This window comes from Emiliania huxleyi, assembly GCF_000372725.1.
Source record: "Emiliania huxleyi CCMP1516 unplaced genomic scaffold EMIHUscaffold_55, whole genome shotgun sequence".
Classification (NCBI taxonomy): Eukaryota; Haptophyta; order Isochrysidales; family Noelaerhabdaceae; genus Emiliania; species Emiliania huxleyi.
In genome coordinates, this window is record NW_005197877.1 from 103,671 (window position 1) to 131,613 (window position 27,943).

General features: G+C 64.1%; 5 protein-coding genes across 5 annotated transcripts; 2 read left to right on the forward strand and 3 right to left on the reverse strand.

Annotated features, from left to right (window-relative positions):
• Nucleotides 1–5,463: 5,463 nt before the first annotated feature.
• Nucleotides 5,464–8,325, forward strand: EMIHUDRAFT_452019 (hypothetical protein; the record flags this gene model as incomplete). Its single annotated transcript, XM_005765468.1, has 6 exons — nucleotides 5,464–5,829; nucleotides 5,904–6,155; nucleotides 6,359–6,612; nucleotides 7,139–7,558; nucleotides 7,714–7,862; nucleotides 8,108–8,325. The coding sequence occupies 6 exons, from the start codon at nucleotides 5,464–5,466 to the stop codon at nucleotides 8,308–8,310; spliced, it is 1,644 nt and encodes a 547-aa protein (XP_005765525.1). The 3' UTR covers nucleotides 8,311–8,325.
• Nucleotides 8,326–10,710: 2,385 nt separating this feature from the next.
• On the reverse strand, nucleotides 10,711–11,112 carry EMIHUDRAFT_212810 (tRNA uridine 5-carboxymethylaminomethyl modification enzyme; the record flags this gene model as incomplete). Its single annotated transcript, XM_005765469.1, has 2 exons — nucleotides 10,711–10,951; nucleotides 10,997–11,112. The coding sequence occupies 2 exons, from the start codon at nucleotides 11,110–11,112 to the stop codon at nucleotides 10,711–10,713; spliced, it is 357 nt and encodes a 118-aa protein (XP_005765526.1).
• A 3,656-nt stretch (nucleotides 11,113–14,768) lies between these two features.
• EMIHUDRAFT_311288 (hypothetical protein) lies at nucleotides 14,769–15,647 on the reverse strand (the record flags this gene model as incomplete). Its single annotated transcript, XM_005765470.1, has 1 exon — nucleotides 14,769–15,647. The coding sequence occupies one exon, from the start codon at nucleotides 15,645–15,647 to the stop codon at nucleotides 14,769–14,771; it is 879 nt and encodes a 292-aa protein (XP_005765527.1).
• Nucleotides 15,648–17,330: 1,683 nt separating this feature from the next.
• EMIHUDRAFT_437158 (hypothetical protein) lies at nucleotides 17,331–19,384 on the reverse strand. The gene is made up of 5 exons (XM_005765471.1): nucleotides 18,917–19,384; nucleotides 18,525–18,782; nucleotides 18,320–18,451; nucleotides 18,128–18,202; nucleotides 17,331–17,789 (listed from the first exon to the last, which is right to left on the reverse strand). Exons 1-5 carry the CDS (start codon nucleotides 19,349–19,351, stop codon nucleotides 17,469–17,471), a joined length of 1,221 nt encoding a protein of 406 aa, XP_005765528.1. The 5' UTR covers nucleotides 19,352–19,384; the 3' UTR covers nucleotides 17,331–17,468.
• Nucleotides 19,385–22,473: 3,089 nt separating this feature from the next.
• EMIHUDRAFT_103914 (hypothetical protein) lies at nucleotides 22,474–27,746 on the forward strand (the record flags this gene model as incomplete). Its single annotated transcript, XM_005765472.1, has 3 exons — nucleotides 22,474–22,956; nucleotides 24,811–25,356; nucleotides 27,156–27,746. 3 exons carry the CDS (start codon nucleotides 22,474–22,476, stop codon nucleotides 27,744–27,746), a joined length of 1,620 nt encoding a protein of 539 aa, XP_005765529.1.
• Nucleotides 27,747–27,943: the final 197 nt, after the last annotated feature.

Here is a 27,943-nt window from a genome sequence, read left to right on the forward strand (position 1 = left end):
GGTGCGCAATCTCTTCGAGGTGCGCCTTGCCGGCCGTGTTGCGCGCCTTGGTGTGCACATCTTTTTTGCCCCGTGAGCTGTGAGGGCTACCCGCAAGATCTATGCACTCATGCCCGCAGGCGCATTTTGTTCCCGAGGCGCGGGCGGTGCGTGCCGGGGCGCCGCGTCGCCGAGAGCGCGAGACAGCCCCGAGCCGTTGGTTAACAGCCGCGGGTGTTTTGCCCTATGTCATAATGTACCGGCGCTGCAAGCATGTATCAAATCTGCTAGCAAATCTGGCCCAAACACACGTATGTGCGCAAGGGGGGAGGGGGGAACCTGGTTTGTGGAGCTCCCACACCTGTTCTGACAGTGTGTTCTGACAGTGTTCTGACAGCGTTCTGACAGCGTTCTGACAGCGCAAAATCCTCCCCTCTCTTCACAGCTCAGGGGCTCTGACATTCCCAGTTGCCCTGCTCCTTCCCTCTTCCTGTTTTCAAGTCTCCCTCCCTCCGACCGAGCCACGGACGGACGGACGGACGGACTCACTCAACACACACACACGCACACAGTCACACACAGCACACCCTCCCAAGAGGCGACACTCTCACGGTGAGGCGTAGGCCCTGTTCTGACACAAACTTAGTCCCCGTTCTGACACAAACTTCAACTTTCAACTTCGACGCCAAGTTCTCCTGTATACTCCTGTTGTATGTAGGAAGGTGAAGAACAGTCAGGCTCGGACTGGACACCGACGCGGTATGGGTGGCCGCTAGACAGATGATGACGACACGCACGAGCGACACACAGACACAAACAAGCTCACAAGACACACAGCCAGCGGGCTGCCACACATCCTGAGTGGGCGTACACATCACTCAGGCCACGTCCCCCCTGTCGCCCCCCCCAGCACTCCAAGGTGCCAAGAGACAAACAACAGCACAACAACACAGACAGGCGACAGGGCGAACGCGTGAGACTAGAGCAGGCTTGCTCCGCCCCTCTAGCAATCTCGTCGCCAGCCGCAAGGCATGGACGAAACCGTGTGTGGGGTCTTGTGAGGTGTCTATGGACGCCCTCACAGGCTATTGGCCAGCCGCTAGCCCTAACTCGCACTCATGGGTGACGACAGTTCATTGGATGAGTGGTTGCGAGCAGAGGCGCGTGTGCTGAATCTAGATCGCACGCCGTGGCATATGACTTGGGTAGGCGTGCGACCGCAGCGCGCCCGCCGAAGGCTCGACCGGGCGCGCGTGTCAGCCAGAAGTTTGCCAGTAGAGCGATCCTGGTCTTTCCGAAGACGAGCCCCGCGCCACGGGTGCCAGCCGTGCCTCCGCGGGAGCCGCCTCTCGAGCCGCGTCCCGCCGGCACTGTCCCTGAGACAGTGCGTCCCGCCTTGGTTGGCGACACGCACTCGACGAGGGCAGTCCAGCCGACGGTGGAACGTGTCGCGCGCCGGCGACGAATGCGGCGGGGTGGGTGTGGGTACCAAGCGCCGCTTCGACGAAGCGAGGTTGGCAGGCGCCCCTCACGAGTCCGTTCAGACATGCCACACGCCCCTCGCAAGCGAGGTTGGTAGGCGCCCCTGGCGAGACCCGCAAGAGATGCCACACCACCCTCGTACCTATACTCCACCAATGAGAAGGTGAAGAGATCTTATCGGCCAGCGGGCAGGGCAGGCGGGCCGGCGGGGGCCGGGGTCAGGGGAGACTATTCCAAGACTCGCGAGAGATGCCACACGCCCCTCGCGCGAGGCAGTTCGCAGAGCACCTCCTACCCACGCGAGGTTAGCAGCCACCCCTCGCAAGACTAGGGGGCGGCCCCTCACACGACTGCCCAGTGGGCCCAGGGATGGCGGTGGCGAGTCACTCCGGAGCAGAATAGAGGTGCGCACGAGGCAGGTGGCATAGCACGGCCCACCCCCTTCCACCCCCCCTCGCCCTTCGCAGCCTCTCCCCCCTTCCCCTTCCCACTGCGCTCTGTTGGTTCCTCTGTCCATCTACAGCGTGGGTGGTGGTACACTGCACTGAGTCGAGACAGCTCCGCCACGCCGCCCGCGCCTTCCTCCGCCCCTGTAATACTTACGAATACCCGAAGCGGAATACAATACGCAATTAATTAGGTCAGGACGTGGAATACAGTACGCGAGGTCAACTCATATTACTCGAACTCATATCACTCGAGGTTGCCCAAGATGAATGATTAAATGTAACCACGCAGTCGCGCCCTTGCTTCGCCTGTGTTTGCGCGCTCGCATGCGCGAGCTCACGCCCTGATGTGACAACGAAAAAAGAAATGAGACAATGGTGCTGCCGCGAGAGAGTCGAGCGCGCAGCAACGGTCGTCCGTTGTCAGGGTGGCAACGCCAAGGCCGCCATGCCGCTTTATAGCAAACGTGCTCTTGCGACGGTCGGCAGTGCACACAGCCCCGCGACGCAAACGAACCGCGGTCCGCGGTCCCAGGGGCTACCGGTTCGACGCAGCACAATGGGCAAAGCGCGAGCCCGGCGGTTCAGTCAGGCTGGAAGGCTGTTCACACTTGGCCCGCTTTCGCGTGCTGGCAACGTTCTGACAGTACCCTACCCACAAAAGTGTTCTGACAGCGTTCTGACACAGCGTTCTGACAGCGTTCTGACAGTTGTTCTGACAGCGTTCTGACAGCCGTTCTGACAGCTTTCCGACGGTAATTTACAGTTAAGACTCACTATCTGGTCTGAATAGAGGAGCGCGATGGCAGTGTCGGTTATAGCAGAAAGATTCCTGCATTCTCTCCACTACAAAAAAAGTCCGGTGGGGAACCGACATCACATGGCCCCGAATGCCGTGCTCTCTAGGTAATGTGTGGGAGCTCCACAAACCAGGTTGGGGGCGCGTCCCTCGCAACTCCTGACCGCACAGCTAGACGACAGGAGCCCCACGGCGTGTGCGCACGGCTTAAAAGTGCAAGGCCCCGTAGAGGACGGGCGTGGGTGAGCGGTGTGTGTGTGTGCGCGCGCGCGCGCTGCGCGCGCAGCCTGAGCGACCAGCCGGGCACCTGAATGAGAGTTGCGGATGGCTGGGATCAGCACGAGGCGCTCGGACACAGTGTCCTGTCGCCGCAAGTCGGCGCCATCATCGCAACCTTCTCCGTGAGCGGAAATTCTTTTCTCGAGGTTCTCGAGGTGGATATCCTTTGGCCGCGTTGGGTAGCGAAATTCCTTTCTTGCGGGAACCAAAATTCTTTTCTTGGCGAGCTGGCGTTCTCGCCCCAAGGGAGGGATGGGAGGACGGCACGCCGCCACCACACAGGGATACCCAGAAAGAAAGAAAGAAAACGGACAACCCAAGGGAGGGATGGGAGGACGGCACGCCGCCACCACACAGGGATTTTAAGGAGAGGGGTGTGGTGCGCTAGCCGTCGCCCACCCTTGGGCGTCCGCCTCTTCCTATCTCTCTTCGCAGTCTCTCGCCGATTCTCGCTGCAACCTTCATGCCACCTCGCGGTCGTCCCACTCTCGTCGTTCTTTCCCTAGCTTGTCGCTTCTTCTTCTGTCGCGTCGCTCTCCTCTGCCTCGTTCTGCGACGCCGCCGCCGCCTGCCGGTCCCTTGTTCTCGCTGCTTCTTGCGCCTTTCGGCGCAGCTCCGTCCTCCTCGCTGCATATCCTGGCCCCTCGAGTCTATGCCCAGTGTGGTGCTTCAAGGCGAGTAAAATTCTCTCTCGCCGCGCTCTTGGCGCGCGTAGGCAAGTCCAATCTGGAGTTGATCGTTGCTTCCCTTCCGCGAGGCGGTGCGGACTGCCGGAGGCCTCGGTCTCCCCTCTGCCCGTGCGACTTTCGCTAACTCCCTCGAGCGTAGATCGTCTCTCTTCGGCGCGCTCGAGCACGTTTGGCACCAAGAGGCTTTGATTCTTACGACCCTCACCCGCCAGTGTATCGCGCGCCTTGCGGGGGGGGCGCGGAAAAGAGGAACCTCTTAGCGCCCTCGCCATGGTGCTGCAAGCAGCGCCCGGGCGACGACGACTTACTCGAGTACCGCCTCCCGGTCCCCCTCGGCACACCTCCGCTGCTCAATGTTTGACGACTCGAACCCGTGAAGCTTCCCCGCGCGCGGGTTACCCCGCACACGGGTCAGCCTGCCAGCCACAAATCCACGCAAGCGTGGTCCGCGCGCATGGATGGCATACTCGAGTACCAACCAAGGCAGGTGTGCACTCTGCTACTCGCTTAGTGTGGGTAAACCATAGTAGCGTGCACGCTACTATGAACAGAGAATTTAGACAAAACAACTCTCTCTCACAGCAGACAGGCTCGACACAGGTGCGAACTGGCGCGTGCTAGAACAGAGAAACCCAGAAAAATCGCCGCTGCAGTCCACGACGAGCCAGCCTGCTGCCGGCTCGCACGGCAGCCTCTTCCTCTCGACCAGCCTCAACTTCCGTACAGTCAACATTTTGTCGCTGCGTGCTCGTGGCGAGCTGTGGCGGCGGTCGAAGTTGGCCCAGATTCGGTGACGAGCGCCGGACGATAGTAGTGTCTCTGTTCGCCCTGTGCATGTCAGGCCAGGCTGCAGCAGGGCACTACCATCGTGCTGCCCTGCTGCAGCCTGACTTTGCCCACTGTGCACAGCCGCCAGAGCATCACCACCGCCCGGCATCGTGTCACGGCGAGCTCCTTCTGCGCCCGCTCGCGAGGCTCTCGCGCTGGCACACTTTGGCCATCTGCTGCTCGCGTTCGGCGAGCTCTTCTCCGCAATCCTGCCACGGTGCCGCCACCACACACCTTCTGGCCGGCCTGAGCCGCGCGGACTCGCCGGCGGGGGCAACGTGTCGACCTCTCTCTCTGGTGCACCACGGGCCGCAACGGCCTGCTAGCAGCGTGCGCGAGGAGGCAGTGTGCCGGCACAGTCGAGCCGGAGCATCGGGTTCTTGATGCTTGTGGGGTCAAGCTTGACCTTATGTGGCATAATATGCAACAATAAGGCTATGCTGTCTCCCGGCTTTTTGAGATATGATCCCTCAAAGTCGAATTATGGTTTACTGGTGACCATAGTAGCGTCTGTCCTGTTTGCGTTTCTTCACACGAATACTTTAAAGTCTCGACAATCACTAAGCTGCTTATGTGGCACCGCAGCGGCTCCCTTGGGGATGCCTGAGGCCACCCCAACCACTCACCAAGCCTTACGTGGACGAATTCAAACCTACTTTTATGGTTTACCTACATTAAGGGAGTAGTTAGTACTTGTGTACTCACACCACTACACTGTGGGGTGTGCCCGAGCATGATGTACATGTATGTGCGCGTCTGTGCGTGTGTGGGACAGACGTTGTTGTCCTATGCGCGGGGCTTCCGCCCCGGGGGGGGGGGGGGGGGGGGCGGGGACCGAAGACGTAACAGCAGCAGCAGCAGCAGTAGCGCCGCGCTCTTGGCGCGCGTAGGTACACTACTCGGGGTTCCTCTTCTCTCCGCCAACACCTCGCACCCACTTGCACATTCAACACACAACAGCATGTCCAGCTCGTGCGACCCCAGCGCCTGCCTGCTGCGCTCTGGCGCGGGCGAGTGGCATTCCGGCCAGTGGCAGTGGGCGAGCGAGGCACGCTGCTGCGGCTTTGGCGAGGTTGGGAGAGAAAGAGCTCGCGCACTCCTGCGCGGCCGCTCGCTCACATTCGTGGGTGACTCCACCGCGCGGCGGTGGCTGTGGGCGCTCGTCGACTCGGTGGGCGGCATGCGGCGGCGGCGTGGCCACGCTGTTCCAGACTCGAGCGCAGCCTTTGACTCTAAAGCCATCGCGCTCAACGACTCGATGTTCGACACGGCGCGCGCATACCACGCGGGGCAGGCGGTGCTGCTGAACGTGCGCACCGGCCGCTGGGTTGGACCTCGCCTCGCGGCGTCTGCTGCGGCCGCGTGCAGCGCCTCGGTGACTGCGCTCCCGCACGTACGCAGGTGATGCTCGACCCAGAGCAGCTCTGCGGCGTGCCTCGCAGCGAGTGGACGGTGGACCGGCGGTTCGTGCACGCGGTCGAGATGGGGCGCCCACCCCCGTGGAGCACGATGCGGGGCGTGCGCTACCGCCTCCTCGTCGAGGTTGCGTTGCGACGCGGCGCAGACGCGAGGCGCTCGCAGCTGTCGGCGGGCGAGCTGCGGCGGCTGGAGGCGCAGGTGGCGCTGCGGAGCATGCGCAGGCGCCGGGCGAGGGTGTGAGGGGGGGGCGCGCGCCTCCCACGCTCGCATCGGGGTGACGACACGGCCGGCGCTCTGTTCAGGTTGGTGGAGGCGGCGCTGCCTCGAGTCGAATGCGCCGCAAAGAGCGCCCGCGCGCGAGGACGCCGCGGCAGCGCCGTCCTGACGCGCGGTGGCGTGTTGAGGCCGCAGGCGCGTCCCTGCCGTGCACGTACCAGGAGTGGATGGACCAACAGTGCTCCAAGGCGCTTGTCAGGCCGGCGGCGACCTCTCCCAGCGCGGGGCAACCGGCCGGCGGCGCAGGCGCGGAGCGCGCCACCCGCCTGACCATCTCGATGGGAACGACGAGCGGCTATTGCGGGGCGCTCATGCACCGCATGGCCGCCAAGCTGCGCGACTGGACCTCCGACGGCGGCGACAGACCCCCCTCCTCCTCGGCCCCTCCGGCCACGGTCGCGCAAGCTGCCGGCGCGTTTCCTCCTCTGGAGCCGTCGCATCCCAGCCCCGCCGCCACACTCGAGATCAGACTCCTTCCCTCCCCCTCCTCTCCCCGCGCTCGGCCTCCGCGCCGGGCCTCTTCCCACGCCGCGCCTCTTCCCACGCCGCGCCTCTTCCCACGCCGCGCCTCTTCCCACGCCGCGCCTCTTCCCACGCCGCGCCTCTTCCCACGCCGCGCCTCTCTGTCGCAGGCCGCCTCCGCATCCTCACCGCCGTGCCCGATCCGATCTGCGACTCGTACTGCCGCCGGTCGTACCGGATGGTGTGCCTAGAAGCGGAATATCTCCCCATCTCTCCCCATATCTCCCCACATCTCGGGCCCTAGAAGCGGAGTACGTAGTCATGTCTCCCAACCAGCACTCGAGAGGACACGTACTCCGCTGTATTCGACCGTATTCCGCTGTATTCACTGTACTCCTCTCCGTTGTATTCATGCGGTGCTCTGAGTACGCTGCATAACACCGTCTTCACGCCCTCATGTCGGCGTATTCAGCACGCAGGATGGTCTGCCCGGGCGGGTACGAGCGGGCCATCGCCTCTGCCCTTCGCAAGCACCGCGCCGCCCTGCAGCTGCCGGCCGAGGAACGCCCCCCCGCTGGGCCGGGGCAGGGCGTCGCGGGGCATCTCTCTGGCGACCTCACCCTCTTGAGCTTTGTCTACGCCGCCGACCTCGACAGCGAGTGGCGCGGGCTGCCGCAGCTCGCCTGGCCGGCGCAGACGCGGCGCACGCGGCGGACGGCAGGGTGTCCACCCGTTAGGCGCGCGACGCTGACGGGGTGGCAGGCCGACTCGTTCGGGCACGGCGCGCACCTCCTCTTCCTCGCCGCGACGTGGCTCGAGGTCAAGGGGCGGCCGACCGCGCCGGAAGAGCTTGCTTGGGACGGCAAGGTAGAGGCGGTCTGGAAGGACGTATTGTCAGGGTGCGCTGCGGCCGCCCCGACACGGTGCGTGGTGCGGAGCGTGCTCGAGTCTGCGCGCGTGGAGGCGCGGGGCCGCCCCCGCCCCACGGCACTGCACCGCCGGCCGTGCCACCGACGGCACACACGCACGCACCAATCCCACGCACCATTCCCAGCACCCCGCGCCAGACCATTGCCAGCGGGTCAACCGCCACGCCTGGTCCTTGGCAGACGCGCCAGCTCTACCTCGCGCACGAGGCCAAGCTGCTGGCGCTCGCCGCCGCGCGCACGGTGCCCGCGCTGCCGTGGTTCAACGCGAGCTGGAGTGGCGTCCGACCCTAGAAGCGGAATATCTCCCCATATCTCCCCATATCTCCCCACATCTCGGGCCCTAGAAGCGGAGTACGTATTCATGTCTCCCAACCAGCACTCGAGAGAACACGTACTCCGCTGTCTTCGGCCGTCTTCCGCTGTATTCACTGTACTCCTCTCCGTTGTATTCATGCGGTGCTCTGAGTACGCTGCATAACACCGTCTTCACGCCCTCATGTCGGCGTATTCAGCACGTAGGCGTCCGACGCGGCGAGATGCGCCACCACGACCACACGCGCATCCATTTCGGCGACGTCGGCCGCCTCTTCCTTGCCCAGCTGACCCTCAACGTGCTGCCGATCCTGCTCTCGCGGCCTGAGGAGACCCTCCCGCTCCTCCCGCCGCCGCGCGTCGAGCAGCGCATCAACTTGCATCGGCTGCGTGCGCGGCCGGGAGGCTAGCGCGCGCGGTGCCGCAGCCCCTCGCACAAGGGAAGGTTTGAGCCTTCTTACGATGCAAAGAGTGAGTGCAGTCGAGGGGACAGGGGAGGGACGCGGAAGAGGGCGGGCGCCAGGAGGCGAAAGCCGGCGCTTTCGAAACCGTGGTGTTTTAATCGCGTTCGGTATAAAGTACCCCGTAAAAAGACGCCTCAGTTGACCTGGTCACACTCCCGACAGAGAGCTCCGCACCGAGCGCTGGTGCTCGATCCCTCTGGATTGCAGTCCCTCCGCCTCGAGGCCCTGGCGGAAGTTCGCCATCAACTGAGCCACGTTGCTGCCGCTCTCCGATCCCGGAATCGCCTTTTTAGGTGTCATGGGGGCAGGGCGATGGCAGTCGTATGCCCACTCCTCGAGGAAGTTGCCGATATTTTCACCAAGGCGCTCGACGCGACGACGTTCAACAAGATGAAGGCGTACATCTTCAACGTCGCGGACAAAGTGATGGCGGAGCGAGGAATGAAGCTGTTGGGAAAATTGCAGTCTGCTGTCCCGATGTTTCAGGGGTGATGTTAGGTTTCCTAATCGAGCGTGGCGCATGCTTCGCTTGTTCCAGGGCTATGCGCATGGATAAGCAGCGCGCTATAATGCTGATTGTGACTGGAATGAGCTTTGCGCACTGGCGCACGGGAGGGAGCGTTTGCACCGATGTGCGAATATCGTGCTTGTGCGTCGGTTTCGTTTCCGTGCGGTTTCCGGTGTGGACTTTTGTAGGTGCGCGTCGCGACAAGTTTTGAGGCTTTAGGTCTTTGAGCATTGTCGTGGAGCGACAGTCATCGATCTTGCGCGGTAAGGCGCGTGGCAGGTTAGTGCCAGTAGAAGACACCCCAACTCGTTTCAACGCGCATGCCACCTTCCAGACAGTTGAAACCGACACGACATGTCCGAGCTCGCCGTGCTGGGTGTCCTCCTTGGGCCGCGGTCTGAGCTGACGAACTTTCGTTACGCCGGGCTTGCGGCGCCCCAGCTGATCTGGCGCTGGGTGGTCACGGTGGCGTACAAAAAAAAGATCGACCCCGCCACACACGTGGTCGCACCTACAGTTTGTGGCGAGTTGGAGCAGAACTCGTCTCGGAGTGATCTGAAGGCGACCGCTTGCATCTGTAAGGCGGGCTGGTGGTTTGGGTACGCGGTGCGCAACTTCCTTTCTGTGCCGTTCATTGGGAAGGTTGAGGACGACACAATCGTGCACGCGGGAAGGCTTGTGCACGAGCTGCTTGCTGTCTCTCAGCTCTCGCCGCTCATTTGGTTCGGGATGTTCCAGTGGTGTGCCCATAATCGCGCGGACGGCACAGGCGCGTGGTGTGGAGAGTCGAGCTTCCGTTGGGGTGGTCGTGGACGTGGCCGTGGATTTTCTCGCTGCAAGAGTAACTGGAAGGAGGGGTTGGTGTACCCGTTTGCATCAGGGGGGTTGGACATTCGCAGCCGTGGGTTTGTCGCGCGGACGAAGCGCTGTTTGCTAATCAGTCGGACGGAGGAGGCGACTAGTCACGGCTCTTGCGACGGGGGCCTCGGGAAGTTGACGTGGGATGCATGTGGCGAGGGTCTAGATCCGATGATCGTTGACGTGACTTGGCGCAAGTGGGTCTACCCGTTCCGAGCACTGGAACGGCTGCGGAATGCAACTACGATGGCGGCGCTCAAGGATCACGTCACGGTAATGCACCCAAATAAGAACTACCGGGAACACGTCGATTGGAACGTCTCGTCCCCAGCGCTCGGACCGTTGGTGATGAAGGCGAGGCGAGTTGACGCTGGCAACCGCTCGGTGGTGGAGTGGGAGCCAATGAACTCAAGCGTCGTGAAGACATTTGAGCAGTTCTTCGTGATAAACAACGAGAAGAACCGCTATCCATGCGTGGAGGCGCCGGAGATCTGCCATCGGCGAAGGAGGAGAGTGCGGTGAGCGCGGATGTTATGTTTTTGTGGCGCTTGATTGGCGGTAACCAGCGAGCAGCGTGGTCCGTCATCGTTGTCGTATGTGCCGTCCTGTAGTAGCCCCAGCGTGTTGCCTCCAGTCGTCGCGCGGGCACTCCCCCCCCGCACTTGGACTGCACAGTGTACTCGCTGGCATCGCGTATACTGCCGCCGTCGTATGACTATGTCTATGAGCTACACAACTGTGTTATGTCTTTTATGACTAGAAACGAAAGTAGAATCAGAATCTAAGATAAAGATTGAATCTAGATGAGTATGACTCTTTGTCCTAGGGCCAATGTGCCCGCAGGCGCACAATAAGACAGGCATGCCAAGACAGGCAAGCACCTTTCCACGGGCAAGCAGTGGCCAGTGCGGCTACAAGTACAACGCTTCAAGTTCAACGGGTACAAGTACAACGTACACAAGCACTCTCTGGCAGCGGCTCTAGATGTAGAGCGACCACATGCCAGCCTCGTCGATCACCCGCCCCATCAGCCCATCGAGCGCATCCACCTCGCGGACGAGGTGGCCCTTGCCGATGCCGCCAATCGAGGGGTTGCACGACATCTCACCGATGGTGTCGATGCGCTGGGTCACGAGGATAGTGCGCGCACCAGTGCGCGCTGCTGCTGCTGCCGCCTCGCAGCCGGCATGGCCACCACCCACAACGATCACGTCCGCCCTCCTGCTCTCACATGCACACCTTGGCGTGGCTGCTCGTTTGCCGCACCGTGAGCCAGAGTGGTGGCAGAAGCTGGTCAGACCGTGCAGCCTGTAAGAAGCGGAGCCGACCAGAGAGACGCAGAGAAGCACGTGCACTAGACGACCTCGTCCACCGCCGTCCATCAAAGCATCATCATTCGTCGCGTCAAGGGAAGATACCGGTACCCTACGAGTATCTCGAGATATGGAAGGCCAGTAGCAGGTTAGCAGGTTACTATACCCGGAGACACATGGGAAGCGGTGACGCCACGCGGCACCGGTGGCCGTGAGTGTGAGCGAACGCAAGTATGGAAGGCCAGTGATCTGTGATCTGTAAGGGTCCGCCCGCAGGCGCATTTTGTATACCGAGGCGGTGCCCGGTGCCGAACCTGTCGGACCTTAAGACAGCATTGTGTTAACGACGAGGGGCCAAATTAACCCTAGTAGTTGAGTAATTACTAATTTCAAGGGGGTAAAGCATAATCTACGGATTGATCCTTTGCGCGCCAGAGGAGGGGAGGGTGGACGCGACGCATATGGCTGAAGAGATTTCACCACGTACGTACGCACACATGTCTTCTTTTCTTCATTCCGTGCCCGCTATCATGAACGCCGACCCTGCCAAGTTGAGGCTCGCGGCTCAACCTGGTTTTTCAACGCGCGAGAAGGGGGGTGGACCGCGATGTCGCGGGAGTAAGGAGAGGGGTACGGGGTGCGTACCGGCGATGTCAGTGTGCGCTATAGGTACGGTATCAACACCCAACACGCTCACCAAGAAATCGTGTGCACCATCATGTTGCTGACTCTGCCGCTGCTAGCGTCGGCCACCGTCGGTCTCACGGAGTGGTGGACGGGCTCCTGGGCACTGTTGCAGAGCGGATCGCGGCCGCTCGCGTCCCTGGGGCGGCACAGCATTTACGCGACCTTTGCGGTTGAGCTCAAAGATTGCTTCGAATATGAGAGGATGACACCACCCTTCTGGGTCCACCACCTTGCGACCTTCGCCGGCCTCGGAATGTGCCTTTTCGTAAACGCCGGCGCCGGTCTGGTAACAACCACCGGTGTGGTTGCCGAGATCGGCTCGGGCTTCTACAATTTGCTCTCGCTCTGGCCGCAGAGTCGGCTCGCGCTATTCGCTTACGTGCTCGTGATGAATGGCTCCAATGCATTTGCTACTGTGTGCCTGCACGAGGTCATCACGGGCCTCCCTGCTTTGCATACTGGGTTCCGCGTGGCGTGGTCGACGTTGTGCATCCTTCTACTCCTGCTGCGTACCGGCGGCGTCCTCCTTCAGCTGCGCTGGGTCTATTGCCCCCCAGCCAAGCCGCCGCCCTCCCTCAAATCGGAGAAGGCTCAGTCCGTTGCGTCCATTGCGGTCGAGATGACGTCAGATGACGTCGAGATGACGCCAGATACGGTCGAGATGACGTCAGATACGGGGCTACCCGTAGCATTGTCGGCTCAGTGATGGGTATCCAACGCGGGAACGCGCGCATTTTTCCGAACTTACAGCAGCGGCCCTTTACCAGGTACCAGGTACTCGCAGAATGTGGGTAAACGAAAGTAGCGTATACGCTACTATGAAAGAAGAAGCCGAAAAAACACGCCGGAGTCAGTCCGCCCGAGCCAGCCAGCTGCCGGCTCGCACGGCAGCCTCTTCCTCTCGACCAGCCTCAACTTCCGTACAGTCAGCATTTTGTCGCTGCGTGCTCGTGGCCAGCTGTGGCGGCGGTCGAAGTTCGCCCAGATTCGGTGACGAGCGCCAGACGATAGTAGTGTCTCTGTTCGCCCTGTGCATGTCAGGCCAGGCTGCAGCAGGGCACTACCATCGTGCTGCCCTGTTGCAGCCTGACTTTGCCCACTGTGCACAGTCGCCAGAGCACCACCACCGCCCGGCATCGTGTCACGGCGAGCTCCTTCTGCGCCCGCTCGCGAGGCTCTCGCGCTGGCACACTTTGGCCATCTGCTGCTCGCGTTCGGCGAGCTCATCTCCGCACTCCTGCCACGGTGCCGTCACCACACACCTTCTGGCCGGCCTGAGCCGCGCGGGGTCGCCAGCGGGGGCAACGCGTCGACCTCTCTCTCTGGTGCACCACGGGCCGCAACGGCCTGCTAGCCGCGTGCGCGAGGAGGCAGTGTGCCGGCACAGTCGAGCCGGAGCATCGGGTTCTGGATGCTTGTGGGGTCAAGTCTGACCTTATGCGGCCTAATATGCAATAATAATGCTATGCTCTCACCCAGTCTGTTGAGATATTATCCCTCAAAGTCGAATTTTCGTTTACTGGTGACCATAGTAGTGTCTGTCTTGTTTGCGAGATCTTCAAACGAATCCCTTAAAGTCTCGACAATCACTAAGCTGCTTATGTGGCACCGCAGAGGCTCCCTTGGGGATGCCTGAGGCCACCCCAACCACACACTAAGCCGTACGTAGACGAATTGGGCGCTACTTTTTTCGTTTACCCACATTATGCGAGTAGCCGGAACGAAATCCGCGTTTGCTCGCTCCGCTCCCGCTGCAAGCCCACTTCGGCGGCATCGGCATCCGGCTACCTATGCAGCCGCCGACGACGAGGCGAGCGCTGTTGCTGGCAGCAGCGGCTGCAGGCGTCTCGCGCAGCAGCGTCGCCGACGTCTCTGTCGCAGACCGAGTCGCTCAGGACATGGCTTTGAGGGCGGCGGAGCTGCGCCAGGACGTGGCTTACCCGCCAGCGCTGCTCGGCGACTGGCGCTGCCGCCGCGAGGTGAGCCGCGTCGATGGGGAGGTCAGCGAGGCGACTACGGTCTGGAAGGCCCTCGGTGGCGCCGGCGACCTTCGCCGGCCGGAGCAGTTCGCTGTTCGCTTCATCGCCACACCAGACACCCGCCGAAGGGCGTGCGTGCTTGACCGCGGCTTTGAGTATTCGCAGCGGTCGGGTTTGCCTCCCGCCGCGGTGACCTGGAGTGGCGACGCGCCGGACCGGCTGAGCGCCCGTATGACTACGCGTGAGGCGATTGACATTGAAGTCTTGACGAGAGACGTGCGGCCCTTCAGCCCCGATCCTCCGTACGGCTTCGGCTTCACCGAGAAACTGCGCATACGGTTGCAGCGCGAAGGTGAGCCGACGGAGATCACTGCAACTCTCTCGCGGCAGCTCGCTCCCGCCAGCGACGGCGCGATCGAGGGCTCCGAGACGCTCGCAACCTTTCGCTCCATCTATGTGAGCGGCAGCCGCGTGGCGGCGCCAAGCAGCACCCTGACCTCCCGCCTGAGGCTGACGCGGGAACCCCGGTGAGGAGGCTACGAGAGTTGGAAAGGACACTCTGGTGCTCACGGTCACCAGTCAGGAGCCGGCGGGTATAAAGCCGATTTACGTCACAGACGAGTAGATAGATACTTGAGTAGAGCCGTAATCGGGGCACATGCCCCCGTCCTGCTGGTGTAAAAATCAGGCCTCGCTGCTGCGCACACATGCGTCAAATGCCGCGCCGGTCTTAGACGGCATCTTTATTCTTCTCGCTCGGCAGCATATATATGTTATATCGCGGGCGAGCAGACGACGGTGAGGCGGAGCAGACGCGCAGGGCGAGACGAGGGAGGGAGCAGGATGTTGCGGAGATCAGCAGGAGGATGTACGACGAGATTAGGAGCAGCAGGGACCCGAGGGACCATGTGGAAGACGGCTAGTGATAGTCATCCCCCATCGGGAGGACGACCCCGGCTAGTCGCCGACCACACCCACAAAGAACCCTGCACAAAGACCGCAGGGCGGGGGCCTGTTCCTTTTTACCCATCTCCTAGTAGAGGTGTCCGTTTTATTTATTTATTTATCGCGCTCCCGCGCCGCCCGGTACTCCCTTCGCTCCCGGTTCCGCGCCTTTCTGCCGGTGCCCGCCGGCCTCGCGGCGTGCACCCGCTCGTACGCCCGGCTCAGGCCCTCGCTCGCCCTCGCCCTCGCGGCGCTCCCCTCCCAAAGCCTCGCCCCGCCGCTCCCTTCCCCCCTCCGGAAGGCGACGACGACGCGGTTCGACGACGGCGCGCACGCCTCCACGACCCTCAGCCTCGCGTCGTACCCCGCAGCCTCGAGCCGGCCGAGCAGCGCGATGTCTGCGACGACGCCGAGCGGCAGCCCGAGGGCGTCCGCCGCGTGTTTCGTCCGGTCGGCCCCTGCGACGGTGCGGCGCGAGTGACAGCACGGCATCACAGCGATGCCGGCGGCCCGCTCGGCGACGGCAATCTCGACCAGGTCCCGCGTCAGGTGCGCGCAGGCGTGGCAGGCGACGACTACAGTGCCGCCGCCGCCGCCATCACCACCACGCAGGAGGTACGGCAGCGCCTCATCGAGCGGCCTCTCGTCGTACTGCAGCGAGTACGACTCGGGAAGCAGCCCTGCTTCGCGGAACGCCGACAGCAGCGTGTCAAAGGACCGAGGTCGGAACGGGTCTACAATAGTCGCGTCGCGCGACAGCCCGAGCGACAGAAGAAGTAGCGACACCAGTCCGTGTCCACCGGCGACCTCTATGCAGCGCGAGGGCGATCCTGCCGCCAGCCAATCCTTGCGAAGCCGCTTGATGAAGCCGAGCGACTCGGGAAGCTCCTTATCACCCGGCGTGGGGCCTTGAGCCAGGCGGATAGCGCGGTAGACTCGCCGCTCGACGGTATCGCCGCTCTCGTCGCAAAGCTCGCACTGCGCGGTGGCCATGCCAAACAAGGGCCGACGCTGCCACGCGCCCGCGAGACGGTTTTGGGCGCGCGTGGAGGGCGGGGCAGGACGCGGAGGGTGGGGAGGTGGCACCCGCGGACGGGGTCCGGGACGGTCGAGGCCGTCAAGGGCCAGTACACGGACGCAGAGGGGAAGTGCCGTGTGGAGGAGGCGCTGCTCTTCGAGGAGTTCGGCGCAATGAGCGCGGGGGTGGAGGAGCTGCTGACGCGGGTGGCTGAGGTGGCGGGCCGGAAGCTCACATGGTGGCAGTACGACCAGACGTCGTGGTCGGTGCGCGAATGGATGCCGTTTGCGCTGCAGCGACTGTCGGTGCAGCTCTGGGTGGCGCTCGCGGACGAGGCGCAGCGCGCCATTGGTGCGGCGTCACGCGGCCGCGAGGGACCGCGGGGGAATGCTAGTGGGATGGGGGGCTCTGAGGGGAAGGGAGCGGGGGGCCCCCAGTAGGGCGCCGGCCCCCCAGCGTAGAGGGCGTCGTGTGCCCTCCTTTTGGTATAATAAAAAACAAGGGCCTTTGGATTGCCTTTGGAGTATATTTGAAAGTATAGAGATGAGAGGGTTACTATTATTAATTGATGCTTTTTGCACGGGTGAGCCCCCCCCCCCCCCCCTCCCCCGCGCCCACTCCCTGCCCTCTCCCGCCACGCACTCCGTCAGAGCCCCCTCCCCTCTTGCACAACAGGAATTTTGACAATTGGCAAGGTGAAGGAAAGGCACAGCTCTCAGAACGATGGGCTTGCCCATCCCGGAGTGGTTCGATCCCACACAAACCCGAGACGGTGACGGGAAGCGTACGGCGGTCTCAGGCCCAGTGAGGTAGTGCGCCAGTCCAACCCGGATCCTGCTGAACAAGCTCCTCTTGTAGCTCGATCGGTCACACCGCCATCGCCGTCGGGGAGAGGGGGGACGACACTGCTTTGGCAGCGTGCACCTCGATCCTGTACCGTGTTTGTTATGACCCCCCCCAATGAACACCAGTGAGGGAGGGCGAGACGATCGAGGGGTCCCGTACCATGCGGAATCGGCCCTATCCAGTGCTCAAGTGCTCAAGATGAGAGTGAGGTAGAACCGGACCCGGTCAAAGTCGGCGGGTTTCGAGGGGGGGGGGGTATGACGAAAAACGGCGGGCGCATTTGGGCACATGAGGGGGAAAACTCTGCCTGCTGGTCTTGTTTACACAAAAGGAATATTTTTTCGCTTCGCTGCGCGGCAGCCTGGGGATAGGTAGGTAGGTAGGCGTTTTGGCGCGAGTCAGTGGGAACAGACCCCCATCCGGGTAGGAGCCGGAACCCTGAGGGCTACCCCAAGGGGGTGCGAGGTCTCGCATAGTTACCCCACCCCATCAAGCATCATATAGTTACCCCACCCCACCCCACCCGGTGTTTGAGGCGCCAGAGACCTGCACTCGTGGATAGGCGTTTTTTTCTCCCGGTAGGGGGGATAAGAGCGCTTCGCTCGCGCCCATACGAGGGCATAACAGGCAGGGAGGGGCTCGAGACCGGCACATCAATCGTCATCAACATCATGGACACCGGCACACACACACAAAATTATGTTTCATAATCATATGTTACGCGTTTATATCTCCACTCTCCACTCACCACTGCGCACTGGCACATGTGCAGTCGTGCGTCCGCGCGGGCCGGCGCGTGCGGTCCGGCGCGATACGGATATGTGGGCTTGTGTATAGCGTTATCACCGAGCTAGACGACACCACTGACACGCGAAACCCGAAACGCAAGACATGTACAACAGCCGCGCGGCGCACACCGAGCACCGACATAGGTGAAACACATGCACGTGTCAGAGAACGGCAACCGCGGGTGCCGCCGCCACCGACGCGGCCCCTCGCTGCCGCCGCCGCCGCTTCTTCTCCCTCCGCCGCCGATCGCGCCGCTCCAGCGCCGCCGCCTCGAGCTCGGCCCGCGAACGCGACTCGGGCGAAGACGCGCCGCCCGCCCCCCGCGTCTCGCCCAGCTCGCCGTCGGCCGAGACCGCCGCGGTGCGGTGGCGCCAGTACCACGACGCGGCGGCGTCAAAGCGCGGCGTGTGGAAGGCCGGCTGGTGGTGCGAGCACGCCGCCAGCCGCTCGACGACGGGCTCGACGTCGTCGAGCGAGGTCGCCTAATTAATTCATTGATGCGTGATAATTACTTAACTAATTAGCTCGACGTCGTCGAGCGAGGTCGCCGAGCAGGCACAATGCTGCTGCTGTCACGGGTACCCCCGTGCTAGGACAAGGAGGCCCCACGGGTCACGGCGTCTCCACACTAGGCGAGTCACGCATGTGTCGTGATTGGGATCAAAGCGCTGACTGAGAGTCATGGATGAATGCAGGCACAAGTCGCCCGCAAGTGACCGGTGAAGTACGACACGGCGGACGCAGTGTGTCTCGGCCGTCTCTCGGCTGCACCTCGGCCGACTCTCGGCTGCACCTCGGCCATCTCTCCGCTACATCTCGCCTCGAGGAGGTCCTCACGAAGCAGCGGCTGGTGCCGCAGAGGGGCGTGCAGCAGCTTGAACAGGTGCGACCGGACCTAGAAGAGGGGCGTGCTGAGCCTGGCTGTTGTTTGTATGCGGAGCCTGGTTGTGGGTGGCGCTGTCTCTCTCCAGACGAGGCATTCGTGAGGACGGGTGGGCGGGTGCGAGCGGACGTGGCCGAGGGTCGGCGGCGGTAGCTGGCGGCACACGCGGAGGTAGCGGCGCGCAAGCTCGGGCTGGTCGAGGTAGGCGCCCGAATCGGGGTCGACGTTGGCGCAGAAGAGGGCGGGGTTCTCGAGCAGCGCCTCGGACGACATCACCGCCGCGGCGCCTGTTCACAGGAGGGCCGGTGTGAAGAGACGCCGTTCACAGCAGCGCCTCGGACGACATCACCGCCGCGGCGCCCGTGCGTGCGAGGCACTCGGCAACGTCGTCGGCGGTCGCGATGCCCCCGTTTGCGATGACGGGGATGTCGAGCGCCTCGACGATGCGAGCAATCGCGGCCCAGTCCGCCGGGCCCGAGCGGTGCTTGTTTTGCTCCTTGGTGCGCCCGTGCACGCACAGAGCCGAGGCGCCAGCCTCTTGCATCCGGCGGCAGAGAGCGACGCTCGCGTCCACCGACGGGAGCAGCCGCACCTGTTCGCGCCGGAGGTGTGTGACACTGTTCCCTCGCAGCGCTCGCCGCCGACGGGAGCAGCCACAACCTCTGCGGTGACCTCCCTTTGCGGACAATCTCGGACAATCTCTCGGACAATCTCGGACGATCTCACCTTTGCGGTGACCGGCACGTCGAGCCCCTCGGCGAGGGCGCGGACGAGCGAGACGGCCAGCTCGGGCTCGTCGAGGAGGAAGGCTCCGTACCGCCCCTTCCGAGCGATCCCCTGCGGGCACCCAAAGTTGATGTCCACCGCGTCGACGTGCGACTGCACGAGCCGGCCCGCGGCGAGGAGAACCGACGCGTCGTGCCCTGCGAGCTGTGCCACCAGTGGCCGGTCGACCCCGTCCGGCTCGGGATCGAAGGTGTGCGCACGGTAGGCCGGCGCCTCCACCATCAGCCGCGCGTGAAGCATGGGTGTGTAGGCGAGTTGCACGCCGAGTGAGCGGGTGAGGACGCGGAACGCGGCCTCGGACTGGTCGACCATCGGCGCGCAGACGTGCCGCGGGCTGCCAATGCTGCGCCAAAAGTCCCAAGCGGAGGCAACCATTACTGGGGCGTGGTGCGCCCCGCGGGCTCCACCCGCGGGCTCCACCGAAGGAACAAAACTCTGGCTTAGTGTGCACTCAATCTTCTCTCTTCTGCCCTCAGATCTAGGCATCCCTGAGGGTGGCCTGGACCGTCAGCCAAATATCCTAAGCCAAATATCCTGAGATTATGTCCTGAGACCAATCCTGAGAAAATATCCTGAGAAAATTTCCTAAGCCAATTTCCTGAGCCAAATATCCTTAGACCATATCCTAAGCCAAATATCCTGAGACCATATCCTAAGTCAAATATCTGAGGGAATATCCTAAGCCAAATATCCTGAGCCAAATATCCTGAGACCATATTCTAAGCCAAATATCCTAAGCCAAATATCCTGAGATAATTTCCTAAGCCAAATATCCTAAGCCAATTATCCTGAGGGAATATCCTAAGCCAAATATCCTGAGACAAATTCCTGAGACCAATCCTGAGACAATATCCTAAGCCAAATATCCTGAGACCATTTCCTGAGACAATTTCCTAAGCCAAATATGGATCGCTCCTCATCGCAAACCCTGTCAGCAGTTCACCTACGGTATGTTCTTAAGAGCTACATACACTGAAAAGAGAGAGGCGGTTGTGTTCTCTAGGCCCCTATAAAGGGCCGTACTCTGCTGGAGGAATGGTTGGGCAAGTTACTCAGGACACGATCCCGGCGTGAATACAACTAACTGACGGATCCGCTCCTGACAGTGGCATGCACCGCGCCGCGGCGCGTGCCACTGTCTTTGTTTGAAGTAAAAAGTCGAATCAGAGCGGTGTCGGCGTTGTCCTGAGTTTTCTCCCCCGGACCGCCCAACCGGGACCGCTCCGGGACGCACGCCGGCGAAGCACCATCAAGCTGCTGTACGGCCCCGGAATCGCCTCCCCTGGCTTAGCTAGACTGAGAGATATTGTGCACATGGCCAGTCTCTACAATGTATACACTGACACTGAACCTCCCAGAGCTCGTCCCGGTCCGCCACGGCCATCCTCGGCCTCCAGAGGGCCCCCGGCCGCGGCGCGGTGCGGCGGCGTCACAAATCCGACCACAGAGCACCGGGAAGCGGTCGGGCGATCTGAGGCCCAACTAGGCGTATGCATTGCCTATCCAGGGCTATCACCTGGACCCATCAACAGGGCCTGCGGCGCCGTGGCCACGAGCTGCTGTTCACACTTGCCCAACCATTCATGCAGCACAGTACACCTGCACCCCAGGGTTTTACCAAGCTGCCAACCCTATTCACCCACTCCGGGCCCTGGGTTGGTTGGGTGGTCCCCACTCTGCGCACTCCAGGCCTCCAGATGTTGGTTGGTTGGTCCCGCACTTCGCGCACTCGCGTAACGGTCGGCCACGCCGTAACGGTCGTAACGGCTCCTTCCCCTGGCACCCCAGCGCGTCTAACAGGCCACTGTGACCCTCGTGACGCAATTTCAGGATGGACAGTGGTGAGAAGATGGATCTGGGAGCCTGAAGAGGCGTGAAATAGCCCATTTTGACCCATTTTGATGTCCTACGTGTTGAATACGCGGAGCGAAGAAATTTTTGACCCGTGGGCGACCCTGGCAGGACCCTGGCCGGCCCAGGAGGCTGGTTGGCTGGTCCCGCACTTCGCGCACTCGGGCCCGGAAACAGTTGGTTGGTTGGTGTGGTCTTTTGCGCACAGTGCGTGAATAGGGTTGGCAGCTTGGTACCGTCGGGTACTTATTTTAAGAGCAGGTAAACAGCAATAGATCCGGGTGTAGTGCCGGATCAGTTCCTGGAGCCAGGGGGACCGATTCGCGCTTGCCAAGGGACCAATTGCTGGAAGCCCGCGCAGCCTGCGCTCCGGCCGGCAGAGGGCTTGCGACCCGTGGCAGGGTGACAGCCCGCCGGTGGGCGAGCCAAACTCTGGCGGAGGCAGCCCGCTCAGCTCCAGGCGCCCCTCGAACCGGAGGGGGTGGTCTGCCGCCGCTGCGCGTTGGGCGCGCCGAGGGCGGGAGACATCAGCTTCGCGCCACAGGTGACCTGGGGGACCGATTCTCGGCAAGTTGGCAGGACGGGCACTGTGAAGGATCGATTGCTGTACAACAAGGGACCGATTCCGTGAGGGCTGGGTATCGATTAGGCCGCTTGAGGGCCGGATCTATTGCTGTTTACCTGCTCTTAAAATAAGTACCCGACGGTAAAACCCTCGGTGCTGGCTGGGCTGACGGGTAGAGCTGTACACGGTGACAATGTCCGCCTCGCCCGCCCGCGCCAGCGCCGCGCGCCGCACGCCGCCTCCTCCGTCGGCGGAGCGCGGCGGCGACGTCCCTGCAAGCATTCGGAAGGCCGCCAAGGATGGCCAAGCGGGAGCGGTGCTGGCGTGGTTCGACGGCGGCGGGTGGGTGGACGAGACGTTCGAGTACACCTTTGATGACGGCTCTCGTGAGAGCGAAATGACGCTGCTGATGATCGCAATGTCCAATGGCCACGAGGAGCTGGCCGAGGCGCTTCTGCGGCGCGGTGCAGATGTCTCGTTGCAGAACAACGACGGCAGCACTGCGCTGATTCTCGCTGCCACGAACGGCCACGAGAACCTGGTCGAGCTGGCATTGCAGCACGGCGCGGAGATCGATCAGAAGTACAGCGACGGCGACACTGCGCTGATGGACGCCGCCTACAGAGGCCACGAGCGGGTTGTCGACACGCTGATCCGGCATGGCGCAGAGATCAACCTGCAGGCCAGCAACGGCGGCACCGCGCTGATGCTTGCCGCCCTCCACAACCATCCCGCCGTGGTGCTTCGCGTGCTGCGGGCGGGCGCTGACATGACGCTGCGGTCTAGAGGCGGCAGGACGGCGCTGCAGATTGCCAAGGAGGAGGGCCACGCCGAGTGCGTGCGCGCCCTCGAGGAGCATGCGGCGGCCAAGGCGGCGGGTGAGGCGGCGGCGAAGGAGGCGGCGTGGGCTGCGGGGGCGGCGGAGAGGGAGGCGGAGAGGGCGGCGGCGGAGAAGGAGGCGGCGCGGCACGCCGACGAGCTGCTGGCGGAGGTCGAGGCGGAGAAGCGCGCCAAGGGCAAGAAGGGCAAGAAGAAGAAGAAGGGCGGAGGGGCGGGCGGGGCTGGGCCGTCGCAGGAGACGATGGCGGCGGCGGAGGGTGATGAGGCGCCGTTGGAGGCAGCCGAGGCTGCGAAGAAGGCCGAGGAGGAGAGGATGATCAGGCTTCTCGAGAAGTGTCACGAGGAGAGGATCCGGTTCGGCATCACGGCGGAGAGCCAGGCAGCGGCGTCGGCAGAGGTGGCCGAGGCGGTGCGCTTGGACGCTGCGGCGGACGAGGCGGAAGAGGAGGCGGAGGCGGACAAGGCGGAGGAGGTGGCTGCCGTGGCGGCGCTGGCGGCTGCCGAGGTGGCGAGGGCGGAGGCCAGGGCGGCGCATGCGGAGGCCAGGGCGGCGCATGGAGAGGCCAGGGCTGCGTTTGAGAAAATCAAGGCGTCGCTAGAGGCGGCGGCGGCGGCACTGAGCGGGACCGGGTCGGCGTTGGAGGGGAGCGAGACAGCGCTCGAGGAGGCGGCGGCTGCTGCGGAGGCGAGGGGTGCCGCTGCGGCCGCGTCGATGGCCAGGGCGGTTGCAGCCAGGATGGCGGCGGATGCGGCCCAGGAGCGCTCATAGAGAGCTGCTCCATGCTGAGAGGCCACGGCTGCTGAGACTCAACATTTCTTGCATGATCTCTTGCGCGCGGCGCGGGCGGGGGATCATTGTGTGCAAATTGTGTCGGAGGGAGGAAAGAAAGAAAGAAAACAGGGTCCCCCAAGGGAGGGATGGTGTCGGAGGGAGGGAGTGGGGTGCCGGGGCGTTTTTTTCTTTCTTTTGGCGCCGTTGGACTGACTGTGTTTCGCCTTCGATCCCATACATACGTTTCCAATGTCCGCCTCGCCCGCCCGCGCCAGCGCCGCGCCGCCTTCGCTGTCCGCGGAGCGCGGCGGCGACGTCCCTGCAAGCATTCGGAACGCCGCCACGGATGGCCAAGCGGGAGCGGTGCTGGCGTGGCTCGACGGCGGCGGGTGGGTGGACGAGACGTTCGAGTACACGTTTTGTGACGGCTCTCGTGAGAGCGGCATGACGCTGCTGATGGTCGCAGTGGCCAATGGCCACGCGGAGCTGGCCGAGGCGCTTCTGCGGCGCGGCGCGGATGTCTCGTTGCAGCACAGCAACGGTGGCACCGCGCTGAGCCTCGCCGCCGCGAACGGCCGCGAGAAGCTGGTCGAGCTGGCATTGCGGCACGGCGCGGAGATCGATCAGGGAAACAAGGTTGGCTGCACTGCGCTGATGACCGCCGTCTACCAAGGCCACGAGCGGATTGTCGACACGCTGGTCCGGCACGGCGCGGAGATCGACATGCAGGACAACAAGGGCGACACCGCGCTGATGTTCGCCGCTGACAACGGCCATCCCGCCGTGATGCTTCGCTTGCTGCGGGCGGGCGCAGACATGAAGCTGCGCAATACGGACGGTGAGACAGCGCTGCAGATTGCCAAGGAGGAGGGCCACGCCGAGTGCTACGAGGCCTTCAGGACGTATCTCGGGGAGGTGACTGGCCGGAGCAAGGCGCCGTCGGCCGAGGCGGGCGGCGCAGGCGCAGGGGCGGGCGGCGCACCCGCAGGCGAGGCGGAGGCGGGCGCTAGTGCTGCGTACTCTGCTTCGAGCGGCGAGGGTGGAGCGGAAGCCGCACCGAGCAGCGCGACGGTGCCTGAGGAGGTCGTGCTAGCGGCGCGGCGAGGCGAAGAGGCGGCGGTGCTGGCGTGGCTCGACGGCGGCGGGTGGGTGGACGAGACGTTCGAGCACACCTTTGGTATCGGCTCTCGTCGTGCGAGCGGCATGACGCTGCTGATGCTCGCAATGGCCCATGGCCACGCGGAGCTGGCCGAGGCGCTTCTGCGGGGCGGTGCAGATGTCTCGTTGGAGAACAGCAGGGGCACCACCGCGCTGATTCTCGCCGCCGTGAACGGCCACGAGAAGCTGGTCGAGCTGGCATTGCGGCACGGCGCGGAGATCGATCAGGGAAACAAAAGTGGCAGCACAGCGCTGATGCTGGCCGCCGATGAAGGCTACGAGCGGGTGGTCGACACGCTGATCCGGCTCGGCGCGAAGATCGACCATCAGGACAATGACGGCGACACCGCGCTGATTCTCGCCGCCGCCTTCGGCTACCCCACCGTCGTGCGTCAGCTGCTGAGGGCGGGCGCAGACACGACGCTGTGCACTACGGATGGCAAGATGGGCGGCACCGCGCTGCAATGGGCCAAGGAGAAGGGCCACGCCGAGTGCATGCGCGCCCTCGAGGAGCACGCGGCGGCCGAGGCGGCGGCCGAGAAGGCGGCGAAGGAGGCGGCGCGGGCTGCTGGGGCGGCGGCGAGGGCGGCGGAGCGGGCGGCGGCGGAGAAGGAGGCGGCGCGGCACGCCGACGAGCTGTTGGCGGAGGTCGAGGCGGAGAAGAAGCGCGCCAAGGGCAAGAAGGGCAAGAAGAAGAAGAAGGGCGGAGGGGCGGGCGCGGCTGGGCCGTCGCAGGAGACGGAGGAGGGCGCCGAGGCGCCGTTGGAGGCAGCCGAGGCTGCGAAGAAGGCCGAGGAGGAGAGGATGATCAGGCTTCTCGAGAAGTGTCACGAGGAGAGGATCCGGTTCGGCATCACGGCGGAGAGCCAGGCAGCGGCGTCGGCAGAGGTGGCCGAGGCGGTGCGCTTGGACGCTGCGGCGGACGAGGCGGAAGAGGAGGCGGAGGCGGACAAGGCGGAGGAGGTGGCTGCCGTGGCGGCGCTGGCGGCTGCCGAGGTGGCGAGGGCGGAGGCCAGGGCGGCACAGGCGGACGCCAGGGCAGCGTTGGAGGAGGCCGAGGCGGCGTTGGAGGAGGCCAAGGCGGCGTCGCACAGGGTCGATTTGGCGTTCGAAGGGAGCGAGACAGCGCTCGAGGAGGCGGCGGCCGCTGCGGAGGCAAGGGGTGCCGCTGCGGCCGCTTCGATCGCCAGGGCGGTTGCAGCCAGGATGGCGGCGGATGCGGCCCAGGAGCGCTCATAGAGAGCTGCTCCATGCTGAGAGGCCACGGCTGCTGAGACTCAACATTTCTTGCATGATCTCTTGCGCGCGGCGCGGGCGGGGGATCATTGTGTGCAAATTGTGTCGGAGGGAGGGAGTGGGGTGCCGGGGCGTCATTCTTTCTTTTGGCGCCGTTGGACTGACTGTGTTTCGCCTTCGATCCCATACATACGTTTCCAATGTCCGCCTCGCCCGCCCGCGCCAGCGCCGCGCCGCCTTCGCTGTCCGCGGAGCGCGGCGGCGACGTCCCTGCAAGCATTCGGAACGCCGCCACGGATGGCCAAGCGGGAGCGGTGCTGGCGTGGCTCGACGGCGGCGGGTGGGTGGACGAGACGTTCGAGTACACGTTTTGTGACGGCTCTCGTGAGAGCGGCATGACGCTGCTGATGGTCGCAGTGGCCAATGGCCACGCGGAGCTGGCCGAGGCGCTTCTGCGGCGCGGCGCGGATGTCTCGTTGCAGCACAGCAACGGTGGCACCGCGCTGAGCCTCGCCGCCGCGAACGGCCGCGAGAAGCTGGTCGAGCTGGCATTGCGGCACGGCGCGGAGATCGATCAGGGAAACAAGGTTGGCTGCACTGCGCTGATGACCGCCGTCTACCAAGGCCACGAGCGGATTGTCGACACGCTGGTCCGGCACGGCGCGGAGATCGACATGCAGGACAACAAGGGCGACACCGCGCTGATGTTCGCCGCTGACAACGGCCATCCCGCCGTGATGCTTCGCTTGCTGCGGGCGGGCGCAGACATGAAGCTGCGCAATACGGACGGTGAGACAGCGCTGCAGATTGCCAAGGAGGAGGGCCACGCCGAGTGCTACGAGGCCTTCAGGACGTATCTCGGGGAGGTGACTGGCCGGAGCAAGGCGCCGTCGGCCGAGGCGGGCGGCGCAGGCGCAGGGGCGGGCGGCGCACCCGCAGGCGAGGCGGAGGCGGGCGCTAGTGCTGCGTACTCTGCTTCGAGCGGCGAGGGTGGAACGGAAGCCGCACCGAGCAGCGCGACGGTGCCTGAGGAGGTCGTGCTAGCGGCGCGGCGAGGCGAAGAGGCGGCGGTGCTGGCGTGGCTCGACGGCGGCGGGTGGGTGGACGAGACGTTCGAGCACACCTTTGGTATCGGCTCTCGTCGTGCGAGCGGCATGACGCTGCTGATGCTCGCAATGGCCCATGGCCACGCGGAGCTGGCCGAGGCGCTTCTGCGGGGCGGTGCAGATGTCTCGTTGGAGAACAGCAGGGGCACCACCGCGCTGATTCTCGCCGCCGTGAACGGCCACGAGAAGCTGGTCGAGCTGGCATTGCGGCACGGCGCGGAGATCGATCAGGGAAACAAAAGTGGCAGCACAGCGCTGATGCTGGCCGCCGATGAAGGCTACGAGCGGGTGGTCGACACGCTGATCCGGCTCGGCGCGAAGATCGACCATCAGGACAATGACGGCGACACCGCGCTGATTCTCGCCGCCGCCTTCGGCTACCCCACCGTCGTGCGTCAGCTGCTGAGGGCGGGCGCAGACACGACGCTGTGCACTACGGATGGCAAGATGGGCGGCACCGCGCTGCAATGGGCCAAGGAGAAGGGCCACGCCGAGTGCATGCGCGCCCTCGAGGAGCACGCGGCGGCCGAGGCGGCGGCCGAGAAGGCGGCGAAGGAGGCGGCGCGGGCTGCTGGGGCGGCGGCGAGGGCGGCGGAGCGGGCGGCGGCGGAGAAGGAGGCGGCGCGGCACGCCGACGAGCTGTTGGCGGAGGTCGAGGCGGAGAAGAAGCGCGCCAAGGGCAAGAAGGGCAAGAAGAAGAAGAAGGGCGGAGGGGCGGGCGCGGCTGGGCCGTCGCAGGAGACGGAGGAGGGCGCCGAGGCGCCGTTGGAGGCAGCCGAGGCTGCGAAGAAGGCCGAGGAGGAGAGGATGATCAGGCTTCTCGAGAAGTGTCACGAGGAGAGGATCCGGTTCGGCATCACGGCGGAGAGCCAGGCAGCGGCGTCGGCAGAGGTGGCCGAGGCGGTGCGCTTGGACGCTGCGGCGGACGAGGCGGAAGAGGAGGCGGAGGCGGACAAGGCGGAGGAGGTGGCTGCCGTGGCGGCGCTGGCGGCTGCCGAGGTGGCGAGGGCGGAGGCCAGGGCGGCACAGGCGGACGCCAGGGCAGCGTTGGAGGAGGCCGAGGCGGCGTTGGAGGAGGCCAAGGCGGCGTCGCACAGGGTCGATTTGGCGTTCGAAGGGAGCGAGACAGCGCTCGAGGAGGCGGCGGCCGCTGCGGAGGCAAGGGGTGCCGCTGCGGCCGCTTCGATCGCCAGGGCGGTTGCAGCCAGGATGGCGGCGGATGCGGCCCAGGAGCGCTCGTAGAGAGCTGCTCCTGCTGAGAGGCCACGGCCGCTGAGACTCAACATTTCTTGTGCGGCACGAGCGCTGCCTCATTCAGCGCGGCGCGGGCGGGGAGTTATTGTGTGCGGGTTGTGTCTGGGAGGGAGCCAGTGGGGTGCGGGAGCAGGTCTGCTCAACCACGTGCACTGGGCCTTGCTGAATGCCGGGGAATGCCGTGG

Coding starts and splice junctions, on each gene's coding strand:
- EMIHUDRAFT_437158 (XM_005765471.1), bottom strand. CDS start 19,351: ATGGTTGCCTCCGCTTGGGACTTTTGGCGCAGCATTGGCAGCCCGCGG. Junction 18,452..18,524: donor CGGCGGTGATGTCGTCCGAG/GCGCTGCTGTGA, acceptor ATGTCGTCCGAG/GCGCTGCTCGAGAACCCCGC. Junction 18,203..18,319: donor CGCCGCCGACCCTCGGCCAC/GTCCGCTCGCAC, acceptor CCCCTCTTCTAG/GTCCGGTCGCACCTGTTCAA.